General features: G+C 40.1%; 1 protein-coding gene across 1 annotated transcript; it reads right to left on the reverse strand.

The window, feature by feature from the left end:
* Positions 1–503: 503 nt before the first annotated feature.
* On the reverse strand, positions 504–20,915 carry grm2b (glutamate receptor, metabotropic 2b). The gene is made up of 6 exons (XM_034532253.1): positions 20,867–20,915; positions 16,559–17,186; positions 6,761–7,598; positions 5,203–6,266; positions 2,442–2,634; positions 504–1,422 (listed from the first exon to the last, which is right to left on the reverse strand). The coding sequence occupies exons 2-6, from the start codon at positions 17,066–17,068 to the stop codon at positions 1,349–1,351; spliced, it is 2,679 nt and encodes an 892-aa protein (XP_034388144.1). The 5' UTR covers positions 17,069–17,186; positions 20,867–20,915; the 3' UTR covers positions 504–1,348.
* Positions 20,916–21,485: the final 570 nt, after the last annotated feature.

The raw sequence follows: 21,485 nt of genomic DNA on the forward strand, positions 1-21,485 counted from the left end.
TCGACTAAATATAAACTGAAATCCTCTAATTGGAAATGTTGAATCATTAGCATGACCCAGCTGTTTTATTAGAGGCCATGATTAACATCACGAAGCCTGTTTAATTTTGCACTTCTACATTCCAGCAGGTGTCCCTTCGGTTTTGGGAGAAGTGTTTCAGTCTTTTTGAACGATACATACTTTTACTGTTACTGTACATGTATACATAATTCAATTGTTTGGAGGGAATGACACTTCTACCATATCCACTTTTACGGTTAAACATTTTGAAATGACCTTTCACTTAAAGTCCCTCCTGGATGGGCTTCAGGTTTACTTAAGCTACATTTAACCCATAAAAACAGACCAGGCAGACAGTCGGCAGGTTGTTTACAGATTGTTATTTCAATTTAATATCAGGAAACTCCAATATATATATAAAAAAAATGAAACCGTGGGTGAATACATATCATAGACACTTCACATGTAGAATTGCACTACTCAACTAGTGGTTACAGCAATAGTTATAGCTTTGAGATCTGAGCACCGAATACGAGTCTCTGTAATCAAGCAGACGTAAACGTCATGCTGCACCAGTTGAAGAAAAAACAACTCAAACTTAACATCTTCAGCTGTTTTGTTTCTATATTTTATTTTCCTCGATTTTACTCATTGGAAGCAATATCAGTGGATTCAACTGAAGACATTTTAAAGGAAGTTGATTTTGTTTTCAAGGGGAGAAAAAAAATAGTCTCTGAAAAACTGCATTTAGTTCAATGAGTGAGCGAACCCAAACAAAACATTTAAATTTAATCTTTTAATATATAAAAAAAAACATTTTATTTCCATAAACGACACATTGTTATACAGTCTACAATAACACACCTGCCTTATACTGTCAATTTGCCTACTTTTCATCACGTTCACAAAGGTTAGTCACATATTTTGTAGAACAGAAGGACTACATTTATTTCATAGCTTCTTTTTATCAATGTCTACAACATTTGGATATATTCACAGCACTTTAAGGACAAGATAAGAACAGCCTTTTGTTTTGTATAACACTACTGCTTCACAACCACCCATTTGACAACAAGACTCCTTAGGACAAGGCACAGTGCATTTAATCACATCTACATCTGTAAACCAAGGAGATCACAGAATAATAAATCTATACAATTGATACATACTGCTCGCTGTAGGAACATCATTTAGCTTTCACAGTTAAGAATGACCCGTGCCGCTGTCAGTCAGTCTACCCAGACAGAGTAATCTCTCTGTAGCATGTTGGATGGCATGGGGGCTCTGTTTGATGGACGGGTGAGTAATGATGGGATGGTCTCTTGTGCTTGGAGACAAAGCTTTTTTTTCACAAAGAGGACGTTGTAGAGTCCACCACCTCGCGGCCGTTACATACTGCTGGCACGTAGTTAGAGGCTGATCCTGGGAGAAGAAACACAGTGATGTTTGCCAGGAAGGATTGTTGGCAAAAGTACAGCAATGGACAGACTCTACGAGTGTGTCTTGTTAGGGTAGAAAAATGTCAGTTTACATGCTCTCGGTAAACGTAATTACATTTATTTATAGTATTGTACTCTATTTTATGTTACTTTATACTTCTAGTCCTCTTATCACGCAACTTATTACACATTTACTGTATTTGACAGCTGCTTTACAAAACATCCGATCAGCTGGTAAGATATGACACATTGTTCCAGATCAATCTACTCACCAGTATATTATGCAGTTACAGTAAAATTATACATACACATTAATGCATCAGTGACAATAATCCAGTATATTATATGACAATGCAACAATCACGCACTTTTGTACTTTTACTTAAGATTTTAAATGCAGGATTTTTACTTGTAATTGAATATGTTTACATTGTTGTATTTCTACTTTTACTGAAGTAAAATGCCTAAATACTAAATACTCCATGTCATGGCTCTAAATCATTACATCAAAACATATTTTTCAGATGAATAAGATGTCTTTATCCCAGGTGAAGCAACAACATTTAAACTAGAATTAACCCTTTAATTGCAAAGTTGTAGTTTGGACTAAAGGCAATTTGAGCCCTCATAGATGTCATAGATGTCTTTGCTTATTTATTAAAATGTGCACTGTGAATTAGTCATTAGTTTAATAATGAGCTTTAGATAAGAATTACTTATCCAACATTAAAATAAACATAATCACTGGATTTGAATTGCTTAGCCACACTGACGGATACAAAAACATTCAATATTGTCTGGTTACAAATGTTTAAGTTTAAAGTACAAAATATTACACGTGTATTTCAAGTTGTAATTACTTCTATCCTATTTTAGAAAGTTAAACTGTTGCAAGTAATTAGAATGAAATTGCCCAAAGAAATGCTATCATATAGTCAACATTTGTGATGGAGTACAGTACTAAATAAAGTGAGGAGTGCTACATATACTGGATACTAGTACCTTTAGAATAGCTGGAGCTCGGAGCGGTGGCAGAAGCAGACACAGTGGCACTGAAGCGGTTGGCTGTGACTCTCAGTGAGGCCACGTTTTTCTGTGGCTGAAACAGGATGATATGAACTTTGGGGGCGAAGAGGCAGCCGAGAACCACCGAACCACTCAGACTGACGGAGATGCACATGGTGGTGGTCTGCACCTGTGAGGAGATGGGGAGTGGGTGACGAAGAATTCATCAGTCTGCACTTGGATTTCAACCTATTGTCTTCAAAAGGACTAATGAAGTTGGTTCAAAGGCCACCTGGCCCAGGCACACACACACACAGACACACACCTGTTACTTCAAGACAGCCTTTGATCCACTCGCAGTTTGATTATTTTATGGGGATCCTCAAATATTGAATCCAATAAGTAGAATTCCCTCTTGTGGCTATGCCGAAATCATACAACCAATCACTACTAAACTAATCATGACCTCCCTGTCAGATATACACTGTTCACCTAACAAGCTCTACATTGTCCTTATATATCAGATCATGTGCTTTAACGGTATTTGGTCGCTTTTAAATTAGCTAAATTTAGAGAAGCTGTCGCATCATGCATCATAAACAAAAACATACTGTGTGTGTGTGTGTGTGTGTGTGTGTAGTTTTCAATTATGAATGTTAGCTATTCCAATTGTGTATCTGCATATGCATAAATATGAGGGCAAGAAGAAGAATGTGGAATAAGCACAGCTGGCTGTCCTGGAAAGTCAGGGCCTTGTTAGTCATATTTCAGCTGCTAATGTGAGCTGACTGCTGGGGTCATCTTCTAGAGCAGCCTCTCTTCCCACCCCACTGGTTACCCCTGCAGTCCAGGAACTTCTATTTGCAGAACCACAGCATGAAGTGAAATCCCTTCTAAACATACCGCCCAACAACAACACTGCAGAAATAAGAAGAAGTCCTCATCAATTTAAACTCTAGCCTAAAAAAATAACTGGTGTAAACACCGCCAAGACTGTGGGTACTATTACTACACTTGTCTTTTGCCTGCAGCTTCTTATCTCTTTCAGCCATAAAGTGGTTTTCATTTAACAGTTCTGTGTTTCTTACTTTAAAACTGACAGCAAAGAGAATGAGGTTACACTGTTAACTATTCAATGCTCACTGCCTTTTAAAATATGTTATTGTATTCATATTATTTGTTTTATGTCTTTCTTTAATATATATCTTCATTGTTTTTCAACAGATATTTGCATTTTAATTTGGGTATAACTGCATATAATCAATTAATTTCACACTTTTCCTTGTCTTTTATGATAAATTATTTTTTTAATTTGAAAAATCTATTTAAAAATAAAGAATTAATGAATTAATGAAGAACTAAACAGAATATAGTGCACATACATCAGGAATTGACTATTTATCCAGCGATAATGTTCACCGTTGATCAAATAAGAAAATTAAATGGTTTTAGGTGAAGGAAAGGTAAAATACACATTTCTGAACATACGGTAATATCTGTATCCATCTGTTAAACCTTGAGTTCATCATAATTCACTGGGCAACAAGGCTAGTTGCTCATTAGAATATTGATGTGCTATCCAAACCTAATTTGAAATGTGGCGACTGAACTAACAGCCATTATTATCGTTGTCACACAGAACCAAAGCATCAAGGAGCAAACCTCTCCTTCTTTCAATTACTGCCGTGTATTCTGCAATGCTCGGCCGATCTCATAAATCCCACTGAGGATCAGGAACAGTAAAGTTTTTCGGTTCATGGTGTTCGTGGCGGGAAAGCTGATCACTACAGACATGGAAAGCCTGAGGTATCCCATGATGATACACAGCTTGTGTGATCTAGACCTCCCCCCATCTGTTTGCAAAACAAAGGCCGTGTTGCACACCATGACCAAATGCTGTGGCAATATCCTTGAGTCTGCCGAAGGCACCGGTGCTCATAACTTACATGGTCTATCAGCTTTGTGGCCGTCGTTTTGTCTTATTTGTCTTTACACAGCGTGGATAAATGCATTCATTTGTCCTTGCAGCTATACATTTTATACTCGGGGAAAATCAAATGTATATTCAAATTTTTTGGCCTGCCGCAGCATTTCGAACATGTCCAGTAATAGTTATGCATATTCAGCACGTTTATTTAAATAAATGAGCTGCAGGGTAAATGCAGCCTTTAGCATTTGTGTAAAGGCTGCACAACTTTATTTTCTTGTGACATCTCTGCAGCAAATATGTCATATTTTCTTAGACTGTTACAGGAGGCAGTGCCACTACATGAGCCAGCACTTCACGTTCCTGCTTATAATTATTTTTACTTCATGCCAGAACACTACTTAGTGAGTTCAGTTGTGATTTTAGCATGTAATAACAAAAACTGTAATCAATTTCTTGTTTACACTTGAAATGTGTCATTAAGCATTTAGTAATGCCATGATTCTATGACTCAGTTTGACTGTCATCAAATATTTCTATCTGTATATTCTAGCCTGATCCGTCTCCAGTGTCTTTGTTCTTGTCTTGAAGGATCCTTCAGCACACATGAAATGAAAGCTCTCTCTTTCATGAGTCTGGGTGACGGTGATCAAATGGAATGTGAAAGTGACACCTTCTTCTTTAGGAATGATAAACACACTGGGGATAGTCATTTATAGACATTGTGTACATTATTCCACAACAGTGGCCTTAAGAAGTTTCTAGAAATATAAACTATAATGATACTCATACTCGGATGACATCATATAAACCATTATCAGAGATAGTTACCCTGTAGTCGCTGGCAGTGACATAGAAGATGGGCTGAAAAGCGAGCCAGATGATGCAGGTGGTGTACATGGTGAACCCGATGAACTTGGCCTCGTTGAAATTTTCAGGGCACTTTCGCGTCTTGAATGCGTAGACGGTGCAGAGGATGATGAGGATGCAGTTGTAGGTGAGCGACATGAGCATGCTGGAGTCCCTGCTGCTGCACTTGAGGGTAACCACATCTCTCCTCTCTGGGCCAACCTCTTTCCGAACCCCTGGCACCTCCACCAGCAGCCATATAACAGCCACCAGCAGCTGGCAGGAGATAAGAGCGCCGCAGATCGCTACCTGGGAGGCGGGGCTGATGAAGCGCGGCCGCTGGGCTCCATCCTTCACCCCGCTGAAGATTCGAGCAATACGGTTGGTCTTGGTGAGAAGAGCTGAGTAACACACTGCGAATGAGGTGCCCAGGCCCAGTCGACGTAGGGTGCAAACAGCGGTGGATGGTTTGGCGATGTAGATGAAAGTCATGAGGTAGCACATCAGCACTCCCAACAAGAGGATGTAGGAGAGTTCACGTCCACTTGCTTTAACAACAGGCGTCTCATTGTGCTTGAAGAACAGGCCCACTACCGACAGAGTACACAGTATACCAAGGCAGGAGATGGTGACTGGCCCAATGGCCCACGCATCCTCCCACCGGATATATTCTTCAGGCAGATCATAGCAGCCAGTTAAGTTCGCTAGCGGCCACTGGCCGAAGCTACAGTCAGCACAGGTGAATGCGTCCTGCAGGTACTGGTAGGGCTGACAGGGGATGCAGATCCAGCAGCACACATCTCCAGGCTGCATGCTCTTCACCTCGTTCTTCCTGCAGGGGTCACTACACTGGGAGGTGGGTGGTACGAGGCCAGGCCACGGTACCAGGCTGTTGTTCAGGGTCAGGTGTTGGTCCCAGTAGCCAACCTTTCTGTACACAAACTTTCCCTCTTCTTTGTGGTAATGAAAGATGTTGTAGCGGCTGATGCTGTCACCAAAAGAGTCAAAGCGCACCATGTTCTGTGTGTCTACAGGTCTGAATGGAGCTGGTAGGAAAAAATACATGAAAAAAGGATAATAGAAAACAAAAGCGGATACAATTATTAAGATTGTTCTGCAATTAATCAGAGTTTTGAGTTGTCTAACTGAGTTGTGTATATATACAGAGCTATATATATATATATCTATATATATATATTGTTTGTGAAGTTGGTATAGTTAAGACTAATGGTAGCCTAAATCATACAAACGTCACTGTTCTGGCATGTAATGAACTGCATGGCTGGAAATACTCAACATACTGGCCAGCTAAATGTGAGTATTCTTCTAAATAGGTTCCCCTCACACAGATTCATCCAAGCTAAGTCACTAATTATATTTGCTCATTGATTAATTACAAGGCCCTTTTCAGTGCTGCAGGGGAAATCATTTGATGTCTTAATCCAGTGACATGAACATTTGCCACCCCCCCTCAGCCATTTACAAACTATTTCACAAGAAAACATTTTTTGCATACGTTTTCTTTCAATTCTGTGCTTACCTTCAAACTTGGTCTTCAAGATGAACTCCTTGTAGAACCTTTTGCCGTTACCTGGTTTCATGGCATCACAGACCTTGGATATGTTGGAGCATACAGCTTGTCTCATGTTGTGCAAAGCATAGGCCATGGCATAGACTGCATTGACCACAAACATGATCTTGGACTCCTGCTCAAAAGTTCCATCTCGGAGGCTGTGTTCACTGCAGCCTGGTTCCTGGAGGCTACAGCCAAAGCGGTGCTCCCAGAACTCTTTGAACCACGGGTTCCTTGTGTTGGTATACGGGTTCAGCTTGGTGAAGTAGTCTTCAAACTCTCTAATTGGGTAGGAGGCCAGCTCGATGGTGAAAGCCCTGTCTGCTGCCGTTTCGCTGCCCCTCACCACACTCTCCTGCGCTCCCCATCCATCGCTGGCCACCCAGATGAAGCTGGCGTTCATGCGAGCAGCGGACACCAGAAGCTCACGGGCGTCTTCACTGCGAGTAAACAGGATGACCACCTTGGCGTTGGACTTCTGCTGCAGAGCGCGGATCACATTATCATAGCCCTGGCGGTTCATGGTGCGGCTTACCTTGGCTGAAGTGGCGATGCAGACTTGGCGAGTGCGGGCCTCCTGCTGGAAGGCGTCAATGCCAGTCTCACCATAGTCGCCCTCTGATGCTACTGTCGACACGTAGGTCCAGTTGAAGTAACGCAGGATCTCTGCCATGGCCTTGGCCTGGTAGAAGTCAGGGGGCACAGTGCGGGCAAAGTAATCATAGCGGGTCTTGTCACTGAGCTTTGAACTGGTGGAGGCATAGCTGATCTGAGGGATCTGGAACAATCGCAGGAGGTTAGCCACCTGGTGAAAGAGAGGAAACATATATCACAAGGTCACTTTTATTGGATATAGTGTGGTAGTAGGGAGTAACATGAACCATGGCCGAAGCATGGTATGCATAAAGATCAAGAATTAATTTAAGGATTTTGTTGCTACATGGCAATCATCTTAGTCACATACCACACGTTTTTATAAATATATATATACAGTATATATAAATAATATTATTATTAAAAACATTGATTCTTAACCACTTTAACAGAGTGATACAATCGCATATTCCTGTGCAGCTGGCAAGTATAATAATTGATAGTTGAATGTTACAAAATTCATGTGGTTTAAATGGCATGACAATAGCCAGCAATTATGAGTGCAGTAAAGTCATATTTTGCCTCGAGATGAAATTCATAATCTCAGAATGCACCGTTATTGTGATAAACGTCTTTAAAATGGACTTCTTCAACAAAATGCTGCAATGCTACATCTTAAATCCCTCAAGTCTTGTTAAACCTGTTTGCTTCTCATCTTGTAGATATCCATCTGCTTGTAGGTGAAGTGGAGCCATGAAAGGACAGAGCTGCTGTCTGATGTGCTTCAGCTCTGTGGCGGGGACTGGCGGTGGGAACAGCGACCATTCAATGTTTCTCTATCTCAAACTGTTTACTCTGTCAGGGATCCACATCACAAGCAGCTCATGCCACAAATCCCCTCCCAAAGACTGTCAGATGAAAATAGCAACAATGGTACAGAGATAAGAATTGTATCAGTGTGTTCCTTCTGTTTCTTCCGAGTTAAATCTATTTTGTCAAGTCATTAAAGTCTCATGACAGATTCTACCAGAGGTTATGATGCCCACCTACAGCAAACCCAGACATCCATATCGATTTCATTCTGGAGATGATACTTGGTGATGCTGAGTTCAACAGGGTTGGATGATAATGACTGAAAACCATGTTGGACACAAGCCTGCAGAAAGGATAGTGTTAGAGTAATATAAAATCATGGCAATTATTTTCCCACACTGCATTGCAGAGCTGACTATAACAGAGAGCTGGTGAAAACCTGTCATTTCTCAGGATTCCTCATGAGACGTGAATACCCATGAGCTTTACTATGACTACCTCCTCCCTTAGGGATCATTGTTTGCCAGGAGGCTTCCCAAATGATGGCATAACCGTGGGTGTAATTGGAACCTTCCACAGGCACTATAAGTTGCATTAAAAGTATCATTCTTGGTTACAGCTTTTTAGAGAAATACATATTTTCTGTGATATCATTGGAGCTACATTTTCTGCATGTTGTGCATGCCCTGAACATGTTGCTCAACAATCTTTTTTAAGTCACACTAGTGGAAAGGCTCTCGCAATGACAATGTCTCTGTCAGTCGATTGGACCTTAACTATGGTCAAGACTTCAACTTCCAAAATACCTGTTGGACAGATGTGGTACATCCATACCACCCCACCCTCCAAAAAAGGAGTAATTGTAATAACTTGGTTGATTCGATGACTTTCCAGTAATTCATCAGGTAATTAATTTCTTTTGTCCAATATTTTGTTTAATGACCAAACCAATGATTCCTTTCAGCTTCATATGTATTCGATAAATTACTTCTGTTAGCTAGTTGAGATGCTAAACCTTTAATATTTATCTTATCAAAGTTCAATCTATAATATAATAAATAAGATATGGTATGGTATAAACCTAACAAGAAAAAGGATTAGAATATTAACACGAATCTCATTCAAGAACAGATGTTCAAAATAATTAGGAAATAAACAAAAGGTACAATATCTTATTCAACTAAAGAACCGCTGTGCTACAGTTTACGTCCAACCTCACAACGCTGTATTTACTTTCTACCTCCTTCCTTTTCTTGCCTTGCTCTCCTCTGACGCGCTCACCTTGTCATTGCAATGGCCAGCCTTGATATAAAGTGAAGCATCTGTAAACATGTATATCTGGAATGAGACAAACAGAGGAGACTACTTGGCATTGAATATGCAATGCAAGCACACTCTGTTTTGCCCCAGAAGTTACTGACATTAACCCTGATCTGCGAGATCTTAAACTCCTTAAGCTAAAACACCATACAGACAAGAGCAAGCAGGAAACACAGGCGCACTACAACTTCTTGAGGGGATGAATGAAGTAAATATGATGTATTTAGACAAGCACTCAGCACCCAGCAGTTTTCCTATCCACTGTTTATAGCAGAATATAGGGCAGAGGTCTCATCAAATTACCCACTGAGAGACGCGATTTCCCTTGTTCATGTATGGGGAACAGCACGAGAGCCCTGCCTTTACTGGTTCATTTATGATGCCTGGGAAATATACAGTTTTCTGTATCCAGCAGAGTACGAGGAGCCACAGAAAGTCAGTCAGTCACACTTGCATAGTAATTCCTCTAGCAGGTTTTTTTTCCGACAGGCTTTTGGCCTTCATCAGTAGATTGTTGCAGAAGCTTGACAGCGCACCTTTCAAGACGTTACTGGAGTGTGTGACAGTAACCGTCTGCTCGTTGTCATGTGGTATTTCCTTCTCGCTCTCTCCATCGACGAGTGAGATAAGTACACAACCACAGGATCGGCTCAGGCGTATCATACTGAAAATTATCTCTCATTGCATGAAATGCCAAAAACTCCAAACTTGCATTTTATTTCTTAATTAAGTCCCACCACTGCAGATGGTACAGTGTGCAAGCTTTGCAGACACTTTGACTGACACTAATTCATTCAAGAGAGTATAGTGATATTCAGTCAATATTGCTATAATATAATCAATAGACTACATGTAAATACAATTTTGAAGTTCCTTGTCTTTAGATCTGAAAACTTCTGAATCCATAAGCGGTAGCTGATGAAGATATAATGAGTACAAGATGCATCACAAGGAACAATATTATAGGATGTCAGGCATTAAGGAAAGATATGAGAAAGCTGCAACATGGGCAATCTCTTACTCATGTGTCTGTCGGGATTTTTTCAACATGGAAAGTCCATCTGTATGTCCCCGAGGCCGCTGTCAAGCTGAGCCCTACAGTAGATACAGTAGATGGCATGCCGAGTGACAGTTCAGGATGTATAGAGCACCAGCCCTGCCACTTACCAAAGGTTTAGAAATACAAGTTATGCATAATGGATATGATGCACATCACTACTAAGTTTGGTATACTGTATTTGAATTGTATGAGGGAAAATTGATTGCTGAAAATGAACGGCAGAAAAATGAATTACAAAAATAAATGTCCTGTGTGAATCCTAGGGGTGTTTGCAAAAATACTCCTATACGCTGCATATGTAACGACAATGCAAACAAATGGTATATGGACTGTACTTGTAGAACACTTTTCTAGTCTCCCGACCACTTAAAGCGCTTTAACACTGCATGACATCATTCACCCAGCCACACCCATTCATCCACTGATGGGAGGAGCTACCATGCAAGGTGATACCTGATTATCAGGACTAACATTCACACAATGTAGGCACAGCTACGGGAGCAATTTGGGGTTAAGTGTCTTGCCCAAGGACACATCAGCATGGACTAGCGGAGCTCGGGATCGAACTGCCGATCCTCTGATGTATGTATGTATATATATAAACACATACATATAATATATATATATATATATATATATATATACATATATACACATGTATATACTGTGTATATATACACATATATATATACATACATATACACATATACATACATATACACATATATACATATATACACATACATATACACATATACATTCTTGAACATATATAATATGAAAATCAATCTTGATCTTGAAAAGGAGAGAAAAACATTTTAAAGTAACTTTTGGCTTGATTTCAGAATTGTAATCTCATCTGAGGTATTGTTGTATAAGGCGAGGGATAGCACATTTCTTTATTTAAGTGAACTCGACATGTGCTGCATTCGCAGACACACACCTACACACACACAGACACACACACAAAAATAATATAAACTTAAATCAGAAAATGCACATGTATAAACAGATATGTTTCATACATAAGCTCATACTGCATATATTCATGTCTGTGTGTCAGAGCTGGGACTTATTAAATATTACACCTGCTGCTGGAATTGCAGCAGCAGAAATAAATGTGTGTTGAGAAGACAATTCTTCGCATTAAACTTACATCTATTATTTCCTCCCACCAGTAAAACAATGCTCAGCACAAGAGCGACCTTTCGAACCACTCTCAAGTACAAGGATATATCTGAGAAAAATGTTCCACTTTATCATCTGCTTAGCTTGAAACATTGAAATATCCCTTCTAGCCTCTAGCTAGCTAAGAAATAAATTTGATACGTTCAATCATTTTTCACCGTTATTGAGACCGTGCAGTGCAGTGCTTCTGACGCACAACGCTCTAAATGGCAGCCACAGGTTCAGAGAAACTGATAATTTATTCCAGTGATACGGTATTAAAATAACAACAGCTCTTAGTCAAGTCTCAGTCAAGATGAAGGGAAGTAATAAATAATAATAAATAGCCTGAATTAAAAGTGCTTCTGGAAATCGATAGGCGAGCAATATCATTGACCATGTGGGTCCTGACTAACCAACCTTTTGTCATTACAAAGTTTCCCTTCACGTTGAATGACGTTCTGGTGTGCTAATTAGGGAGCTGTGTGCACTGAATGTGCTAACGTTTTCTGTTAAAAAACAAGTCTCTAGGAGTGAAGAAGAAGAAGGAAGGGAGGCGGGGGGGAGGGGGGGTTGGGATTCAGCTATAATATCACATGATAAACAAGACCCTTTTGAAGTTAACACCAAAGCAGAGTTTTTTTCAGCCGACGCAATCTGTGAAGACGGAAACACAATAAAGATAGAGAGAGCCCTCCCCAGTTCATATAAACAGACTTAATAAACCACTGCAAACCAAAAATATTAAACATCAATATATTGCAGGACAGATATGAACTCTTATAACCTCAAATTGTTGAGGGCCTTTCCAGCAGCCTCAGCAGTCATTTGACAGTTTGTCTAATGGTCCTAAAGGATTTAGTGATTTTGGAATGTATGTTTTAGAATATTAGATTTTGTGAATACAAGAACCTCAATAACTATCATCTGAAGGGAGCATGGCCCATACAGTATGTATTAGAGATTTCAGTGATTATAAGCACAAATATACTTGATTTGTCCTCTTTGTGTGCATGTGTGTTGCATTATTTAAGCATGTGTGCAACAATTTCAGTGTTGCTTTGAGCTTAAAGTTATTTGCATAAAGTCAACGTTGAATACAAAGTTGTAATTATGCTTCTAAGCCGATTTCAGCTTTTTTACCATGTGAGTGTGAAAGTATAGTGGTTTGTGAATTTTAAGATAATGTTATTTTTGCAGAAGTGTGGGTATAGTTCAGGATGGTTTTATTGTTCTTTTTTTCTTCATGGCTCTACGTGTCTGGGTTTAAATTCATAACTGTAGAACGTGTAGGCTGATAGGACTCAGTCATCTTTCATTATGGTCCATTCTATATTACATAGCTAACATCCCATATGGCAATAAAGACTGTTTAAAAAACTTAATAATTAGACAGTCAGAAGACCTCAGGGACGACAATATACACCAGAATGAGTAAGAAGATGATGAAAGCCTCCAAATATTGCTAGGCTAATTATAAAAGAATCCTTTTGAGGCTAAGGAGAAACTGGCTCGTCTCCCACCATCTTTCCCACATCTTGTCCTTGGCCCCCGTCGCAGGCAGCGTCAGCCTCCTCTCCACACGCAGGTGGACACGTCCTCGCCAGCCAATGGAGATGCACCCCACAGATGGGAAAAGCAGCTACTCTCAAAGTCACATCCCTGGCACTTGTCTTGCTCAGTTTTAAAACGCTCCTCATCCCCACAAAGTGCTTCTCTGGGATAAATAGGGACTGTGTAAATCAGTGACCTCTCAAAAAAAGTCCCACCACGGGCTTCTTAACGCTCTCACGGCTCGATTCATTAAAGCGCCCAGGAAGTGAAGGGCGCTAACAAAGAGGCTGTTGAGCGAAGTGACAGTAGAGGTATGTATTCAAATTCATACAAAAACACTCAAAAGCAGTGACTGTGTGAGACTCATTCAGAGTGAGACACACAAACACACACACACACTCACTCACACACACAGTCCTTTTCATGCCTCTTAAAAACATGCTGTTCTTTTATCAAAGCCTTGTAACTAACGTTACAGGAGGAGAAGATCTATATGATCCACTTCTTTCTAAGTGCCCGCTTTCTAAGAAGCTCTTTTTGTCTATGAATGTGATCTCCATTCAGCTTCAGCATGCAGACATGAAGCACTCATTACTGTCATATACCTGGCAAACTTCTCAAAGGTTGGATCACATTCTGACGTTAACAAGGGAACCACTGTCAAAGAGGCTGCATAATTTACATTATTTAAACAATCATATAACTTACTGTGCGGTATTAAATACAAATACTATTTTCATACTTCAAAAGGAGAATGATACAATTGTTGTGTTATGACAGTTCTACATATACCGAAAAACAGTACACCTGAAAAGATTCAGAGGTAATTCAAGTAGTTTTAGAAAAAAAAGCCCAATTGCTTTTTTTCCCAAGGGTTAGTTGGGGAGAATATACTATTATATCTGTATGTTAATGTCTATTAACTTAGATATATAGCTAGCAATAGCTAGGTCAGTACATAACACCCTATAACAACAATAAGTAGTTTTTCCCTGAAGCTTTTGTATGAATTAAACATGTATGAATTATTCCCCAATTATATTGGATTAATTGGGATCAACTGCTCATTATTGCTCTTTTATCATATGTTATTTTTTAACTAAAATACATTATTTCGTCAACCAGAACTCAACCCCCCCCCCCCCTTAGTTCGTCAATAAATACTTCATTTCCACCTCTCTGTTGGGAAACACTGGAATACATATATCAGCATCATTATATCTTTACAATCCCAAAATCTAAAACCGAGTGATTTGATATGTAGTCTTTCACTGAGCATTTTTAACATCTCTTACAATGCCATCTTCATAATGTGGCATGTAAACTGAATAGGCTGCATAAACACTGCTACATATTAGTAAGCAGTGACTTAGTCATCAGGAGTTCCAGGTTTAATATAAAATATTTATGTAATGCTTAATTTATGTCATGTGTGAAAATGTCCAACATTAGTAATGCTGTGTGTGTACCGCAGCACATATTTTAATCAGCTCTGACCTTTTCAATAGAATGCATTTCAGGGAAGTGTTGCCCATCACGTCTTTTGCCAAAACGAACATGATATCCTCCGTATTTTAAAAAGGGTTATTGTGGAAGAGAAGGATTGTCTAGATCTGTTGTGTATTTTACCTTTTGGACATTATTTAAGTGTGGTTTAAACATGCAGCTGTAAACTTCACTCTTTAACAAACCTTTTAAAGTGATGAAATGATAACATTGAACAAGCCACTCTGAATTGTCCCTGATACCAGTCAACCCCAGTAGTATATTTTTAGAGATGGGTGTGGAGCACTGGAAACCAAATGCACCATTGTACGTTATAGACATAACAATTTAAACCAAATCATGGTGGTCATGAACTTTGAGTAGTGACCAAAAACCTGAGATTGCAATGAGCTTCCCCCGTGAGGTCTCTGTGCTCATCTTATAGGGTGAGGATCCTAGACATTTGGCGAGAGCTCACAGTAGAGGGGCCAGTTGAGGTAGTTGGGGCATCAACAGGATGCCGTCTGGACGCCTAGCTTTAAAGGTTTTCAGAGCACGTCAAACTGCCCTGTGGTAGACCCAGAAGGGGGATTGTACATCTAATCTGGCCGGTGAGGTGGAAAATGTTGCTGGGGAGAGCGACGTCTGGAATATCCAACTCCATATAAGCAGAGGTTAATGGATGGATCGATGGAACATCTGTGTTTTTGCAAGATCTAGTAAATCAGCATTAACCTAACATCTTTTGAGTTTAGATGTAATAATGTTTTGTATACAGTAAATTCCCATTTGCTATAATAAGAAACAACTAGTCAACCAATTGCTTAAAGCATGAACATCATGGTAGGCCACCACTGTAATGTGAACTGCCACTATGTGAAGTCTGCGTTAAAGCATTAAGTATGGCCAGATACACTGCTAATACAAATTATCTCTAAATGTGTATAGGTTATTGTTCCAAAAATGTTGCTACAAATTAAAAGATAGAGCTCAATCTGTGTGTGTCTGTTTATAATGAATATGTTGTGAAACTGAATAATACCTACACACTGTGTCTCACCAACAGTCAGTGCATCATGTTAATTATGGCGTGTGAGGGCAATCAGAATAAATTAATTATGCTCAGATGCATCGCCTTTGGCAACCTTTCATACATGTGTGTGTGTGTGTGTGTGTGTGTGTGTGTGTTAAAGGTCAGATTCCTTTGCCATGCGTAAATGAAGTCGCTGACAAAGTGACGGGAAGTCTCATGTGAATATTGATGCTTCAAACAGAATAATCTCAGGTAAAATCAGAGATGCATGGCAATAAGGCAGTAATAATCTATATTAGTGGAAGTGTGAGGTGTGAGTAAGTGAGATTGCAATTTAAGTATGATGGATTTGTATATCCATCCCAAAGTGTCAGAATGAAACTATGCATGAATTAAGAGTTAAAAGTTCTTCAAGTTGCAAAATATTAGCAAAATACCTAAAATGTAAAATACCGGTATATTGAAATATGTGCGTGATTACACAAAACATTATATTCACAAAAAAGCAATTTAAGAGTGGAAGTATATATCCAGATGAACCACTGTGACTTATAAATAAAACAGCAATGTGACATCTACCTATTAAGCTTAATAACAAAACAAAGAAAGTCAACCCTACTGACCAGCCTGGTCTCAGCAAATGGTGTAATTACAGACAATGTGTAAGTCATTTAGCATGCCCAATCTGCAAATGTCAGATGCCAAGGTTTTTTAAAGTCTTTCTTTTTTTATAATTTACCTGAATGGAAACGTCACTGTATGATCCTCCAATGACCCCAGAGATGGCAAGTGGAACCTCATTTTGAACGGGTCTGGAGCCATCAGGGCAGATGAAGCCTGGATCGTGTACCTTGGTGAGGGAGGCCCTGACAAAATCTAGGGACTGCTCCAGTGCATATGTGTCCTTCGAGCAAGTGTCCAGAATGTGGGCCCCCAACTGGAGTCCAGGAAGGATGCGGTCGCTAGAGTTAATCTCATCAAGTGCCAGCAGCATGGCTTCCAGTCTCTGGATCCCTCTCTCCTTGTTGATTTTACCACAGTCCTCCATCCCCTCACCTTTATGGTGTACCGGGAACAAGCCTCCAATCACCAAGTCCCCGTCCATGATGATCTCACGTTTGGTCGCGGGTGGCAATCTGGAGATGTTGGGCAGGACTCCCGGTATCAGCAGCTGCAGCAGGAGCATGAGTAAAGGCCAATAATGGGCATAATTAGCCAACAACCTGGGGCAGAGCACTACACCCAGCATGGCAGGATCAGGTAGCAGGGTTCAGCTGGCGAACGTTGAGAGGAGCAGAGGTTCACAGAGTCTGGAGGTCGATTGCTGTCAAGTCTTCTCTCAGTAGGTGCAGCATGTTTGATATTTCCTGAGTGAATGAAAGGAAAAACTAATTACCCAGTTAATCAAGCATGAAGTGCATTTGACCAATCTATCCATCCATCTCTCTTTTCCAGCTTAACAGCATCAATGGACACAAAATAAACACATTTAAATGAATGAAGAATGAAACAGAGCTACAAAACACATTAATAACATGACTGTATATCTCCAAATGTCCATTACTGACGCCCACAGACAGCAACCTTTTAAAATCTTTTTGTCTCAAATTTTTATTAGTGCCATTACCATCACCCCAAGGGATAAAACAGTATAAAAGCAGCCAGTTCATATTGAAACTTTCTTTGTAAGTGGTTCATTACTGTTTTCTTATGGATTTTTGCCTTTTTTTCTCAGCCTAATTCGATCTATAGAAATGTTAGACGCGGATAATGCTATAACAATATAGGATAGTATATACCCGGGACTCTGTGTTGTCAGGAGGCTGAAATTGGGCTTATGAATTTCTTTTTGAAGTGAAACCGTTCTATTCAGACAGTCCAGTGTGAAATATAATCACTGCAGTTTTATCCGAAAGACAAAGTCTGCCTAGTGACCACATCAACCATTTATAAATATGTAAGGCACTTCTCAAGTGAAGCGTAATTTCCAAGCTCACAACCGAGATATTACATAGATGGTGGTTCTCCTCAATGGCTGGGGTTGCCATGGAAACATGGTGGGTAAAAAAATAAGGGTTGGACTGGAGGGAAGTGGGCAGCGAGACATGTATGCTAATAAAGATTCCTATCATGAGGAGGTTACAGGTGTAGGCCTCACCAGGAGCTGGTATGATGTCTGATTAGGGAGGTGGGCAGCTTCAATCACAGCGCTCTCTGAGAGAGAAAACCAATCCTGTTTCTTTCAAACACAATCATTTATCACATTCATCAAACACACAAGTTCAGCAAACATATTGATTCAAACTGTCTTTTGAGACAATAGACTTTAATGACTTTGTCGCTTCCTCGTATATATGCGTTATACTATTTGAAAGTCATAAGAATGCAAAAATAACAAATTGTCTGTTTGTGTGTTTTCAACTTTTTAACATCCAAGTTCAGATTTTAGAGAAGTCACGCTGGTAACAGAGCGTGGCTGTAGTTGGGACTATGTGATCCCCCATTAATCAACAAACAGCGGCTAGGTTATTAGTGACTTCTTATATTGTGTGTGTATTAAGTGTTGCCACTGACATTGCAGCATTACATAAAAATGTGTCACTTGTAGACCCCCCCCCCAACCCTTCCTTATAAATATTACATCAGGTTGTGGGTGGGAAACCTTATGGTGCAATGATGAATCCACTACGCTCCATCCAGCGAAGAGGATTACATGTCATAATGTGTGAACTCATAATGTAAAATTTGTCTCAGACCTGATGTCTTTCTTGGACAGCAGGTGCAGGGGTCTAATAGTGCTACCCCACTTAGTTGCCCTATTATTAGAACCAAGGTGAGAAAGTAACTTGAAGAGTTCAAAATTAAGAGCCTAATTGTTCCTCTGTGCTGTCTGCTGGAGCAGATGGGAGCTTTCTCGTCGCAAAGACTAGGTCACAGTTTGAATTAATGGTGCAATAAGGAACAGCCAATTAGAGAAGGCTGTGCAAAGTGAAGCTGGAGGTCCAGGAGAATCTCTCAAGACCTTTAAGTATTTATATTATTTCCTACCAATATTTGAAACACTTATTAAACGGGAGCAGTGATATTAGCTCTGCTTAGTTGCAAAGTAGCTCCTATCAGGTCTCGATCACATCATTAAAACCATCTTGATGTAGAAACGGCTGTCACGCTCACACTCAGCAACTGAGAGAGCCACTCGCTCCCCAGATGTCTGAGCACGATATTCCCAATGAAAAGCAAGTTCAAAAAGAAAAAGCAGTCAGCTTTGAACCATCAGCTAATGGGACTGAGAGGATTTCGCCAACAAGATGGTTTGAGAACCCCATTCCTTATTGTCTTATCCAAATATAACGTGTAATGTATGACTCCCTGCAGAGTGGCTTTCAATGACGGTGATTGCACGTACAACTGTATTATGTTTACAATGCTTTTCATGTGTAGGAAATGAGTTGAATAGATAATTGTAATAATTGTATGGGGGGAGGGGGGGGAGACACACTAATCGCCTGGTTGTTATCGTTAATAAAATCCACTATGATAATGCAGAAATCAATCTATTCGGTGTATTATTTATATAATGTACGATAACATTATTAATTATCATTTCAGTAACATCACCTCAAGCATTTAGGCTTTTCCCTCAGGTTTGTTTGGCACAGCCTTTTGTTGAATACTTGATTGTACAGGGCATTTCATTTAGTGTCCAATTTACTGCACGTGAATCATGAAGCCTGTCGCGTAATAACAGCTTAACACAGCACGTGTCCCATGAGATGTATCTAAAATGTTGCTTACACTAATGATAATTTATGGCTGTCATATTTTTGGTGCTCATTATAGCAAACTCCACTCGATGGATTATAGACAAAGTCTCATCCTTTTCCCCATGATTTTCATTTTGTGTAATATGACAGAACATATTTACACATTATCCAGCTATGCAGTCAGAAGACCCAGGACAAATCACCTGTGCCATTTAACATAGTGAATATGATTGATCCTCTGAAGGAGTGGAACTAGCTATTCAAAGCAAAAGACCTATATCACTGGTGATTAAATACAAAAATAAGAAACAGCAGACACCATAATCTCACTAATGATTTTCATCACTTCATCATCTTCAGTGGGGACACAGTTTATCCCTCCACCTGGACTTGTCAGCTGAAGGATTTAGGATGCCTCTGCGGTGGCCAGGGAAATCAGTCAGCCTGTTTAGCTCTCTGAAATTAGAGAGGATTTTATTGTGATAATATCTCACCTGAATGTTTATGAGGACACGTAATGTGTCTAAATCACATACTGAGACAAAGTGCAGATGTGAGAGTGAGACTGGCCACAACAGGTTGCCTCAGTATATTGACTGTTGGTGGCACCATCTGATATTAACATGATAATCACATTCATGCGGACATGGTGGTGTTAGAGTAACCTATAACCAATCTATCACTGTTCTCTTGCATGTAAGAGAAATCCTGTCTGATTCATTGACAACTATTTGATTCCTGCGATCAAATGTGTCAAATGCCTAATCAGTCTTTACGAAATACTTTTTATGACTCTTGCAAACTGAAATCAAACCATTTTCTCTCACAGCAGGGCACAAATTACATTGTTTAGGAAGCAAAACAAAAATCTCTTGATTAGTTCGAGAACAGCAAGTGCGATATTAGACTATAAATGCAATTTTTAGTGGAGATAATTGTGACTGTGCTGAATAGTCTCTCCTGTCGAGAGGGAGACAACTTTACATATGTATCCCAACATATACACAGACACACTCAGGTTTTAGATGGTCTAATCATAAAGTGTTAGGCTCCACACTAAGAGGGCAAGTTATAGCAAGTGATATTGAGCCATAGAGAAAATGTCATCAACAGATCTGAATGTAATGGCAGTTAAGATGGGGTTGTGGTCCAATCAAATATTCAGGAGAAAAAAAACAGCACCTCGGAGAGTAAAATGAGTTATTTCTATGACAGACTATAGGACAGGTGGGGAAAACACACCACTGTGTTCAAATCAAAGATATCAGGGGCTCCTTCCTTACCTGGTTGTAGAACTGGATGTCTTTCGGCAGATCTATCTGCAGGTCTCTTTTCCACAAGCCGTGCGACAGCGTGCAGAGCTTCATGTGACGAGCGCAGTCCAGATGTGGTTCACTTTGAGCATGTTTGCCAGGCGGCGGGTTGGACCTGTCCTTGGTTCTGAAGTGTTGTTACCATCGGCAAGTCTGACAAACTCCGCTCGGTGCTCTCCAACTTGTGTCTGCCGGTCACCGCGCGTCCAGCAAGCCTACACAGCCCCACCGCCCATGTGCTCGTGCGTCCACTCGCATCGACGGTTATGATGCGCGACGGATTCCTCTCAATGTGTGCGAGTCGAGCGAATCTAAACGACTCTGTGGTGACCCTTACGGTTGCTATGTGTGGTCGTTTCTCTTCGGTAAGTGAATTCAATCAACTTCCAAACAATAAGTGTTGAGGAATCCTCGCGGTCGTGCAGCGCCTCTCTGCAGCGCCACAGCGATGAATGACGTCTCGGTATGCTTCAGAGCGTTTGTTTGCAAGGCAGCGAGCTACAGCAGTGACAGTGGGACAGCAGCAAAATAAATAAAGAAATGCATGCGTGCTGTTAGGTAGGCCTATATGCAGGGGCGAAGAATAAAT

Source organism: Cyclopterus lumpus, chromosome 5 (genome assembly GCF_009769545.1).
Source record: "Cyclopterus lumpus isolate fCycLum1 chromosome 5, fCycLum1.pri, whole genome shotgun sequence".
Taxonomy (NCBI): Eukaryota; Metazoa; Chordata; class Actinopteri; order Perciformes; family Cyclopteridae; genus Cyclopterus; species Cyclopterus lumpus.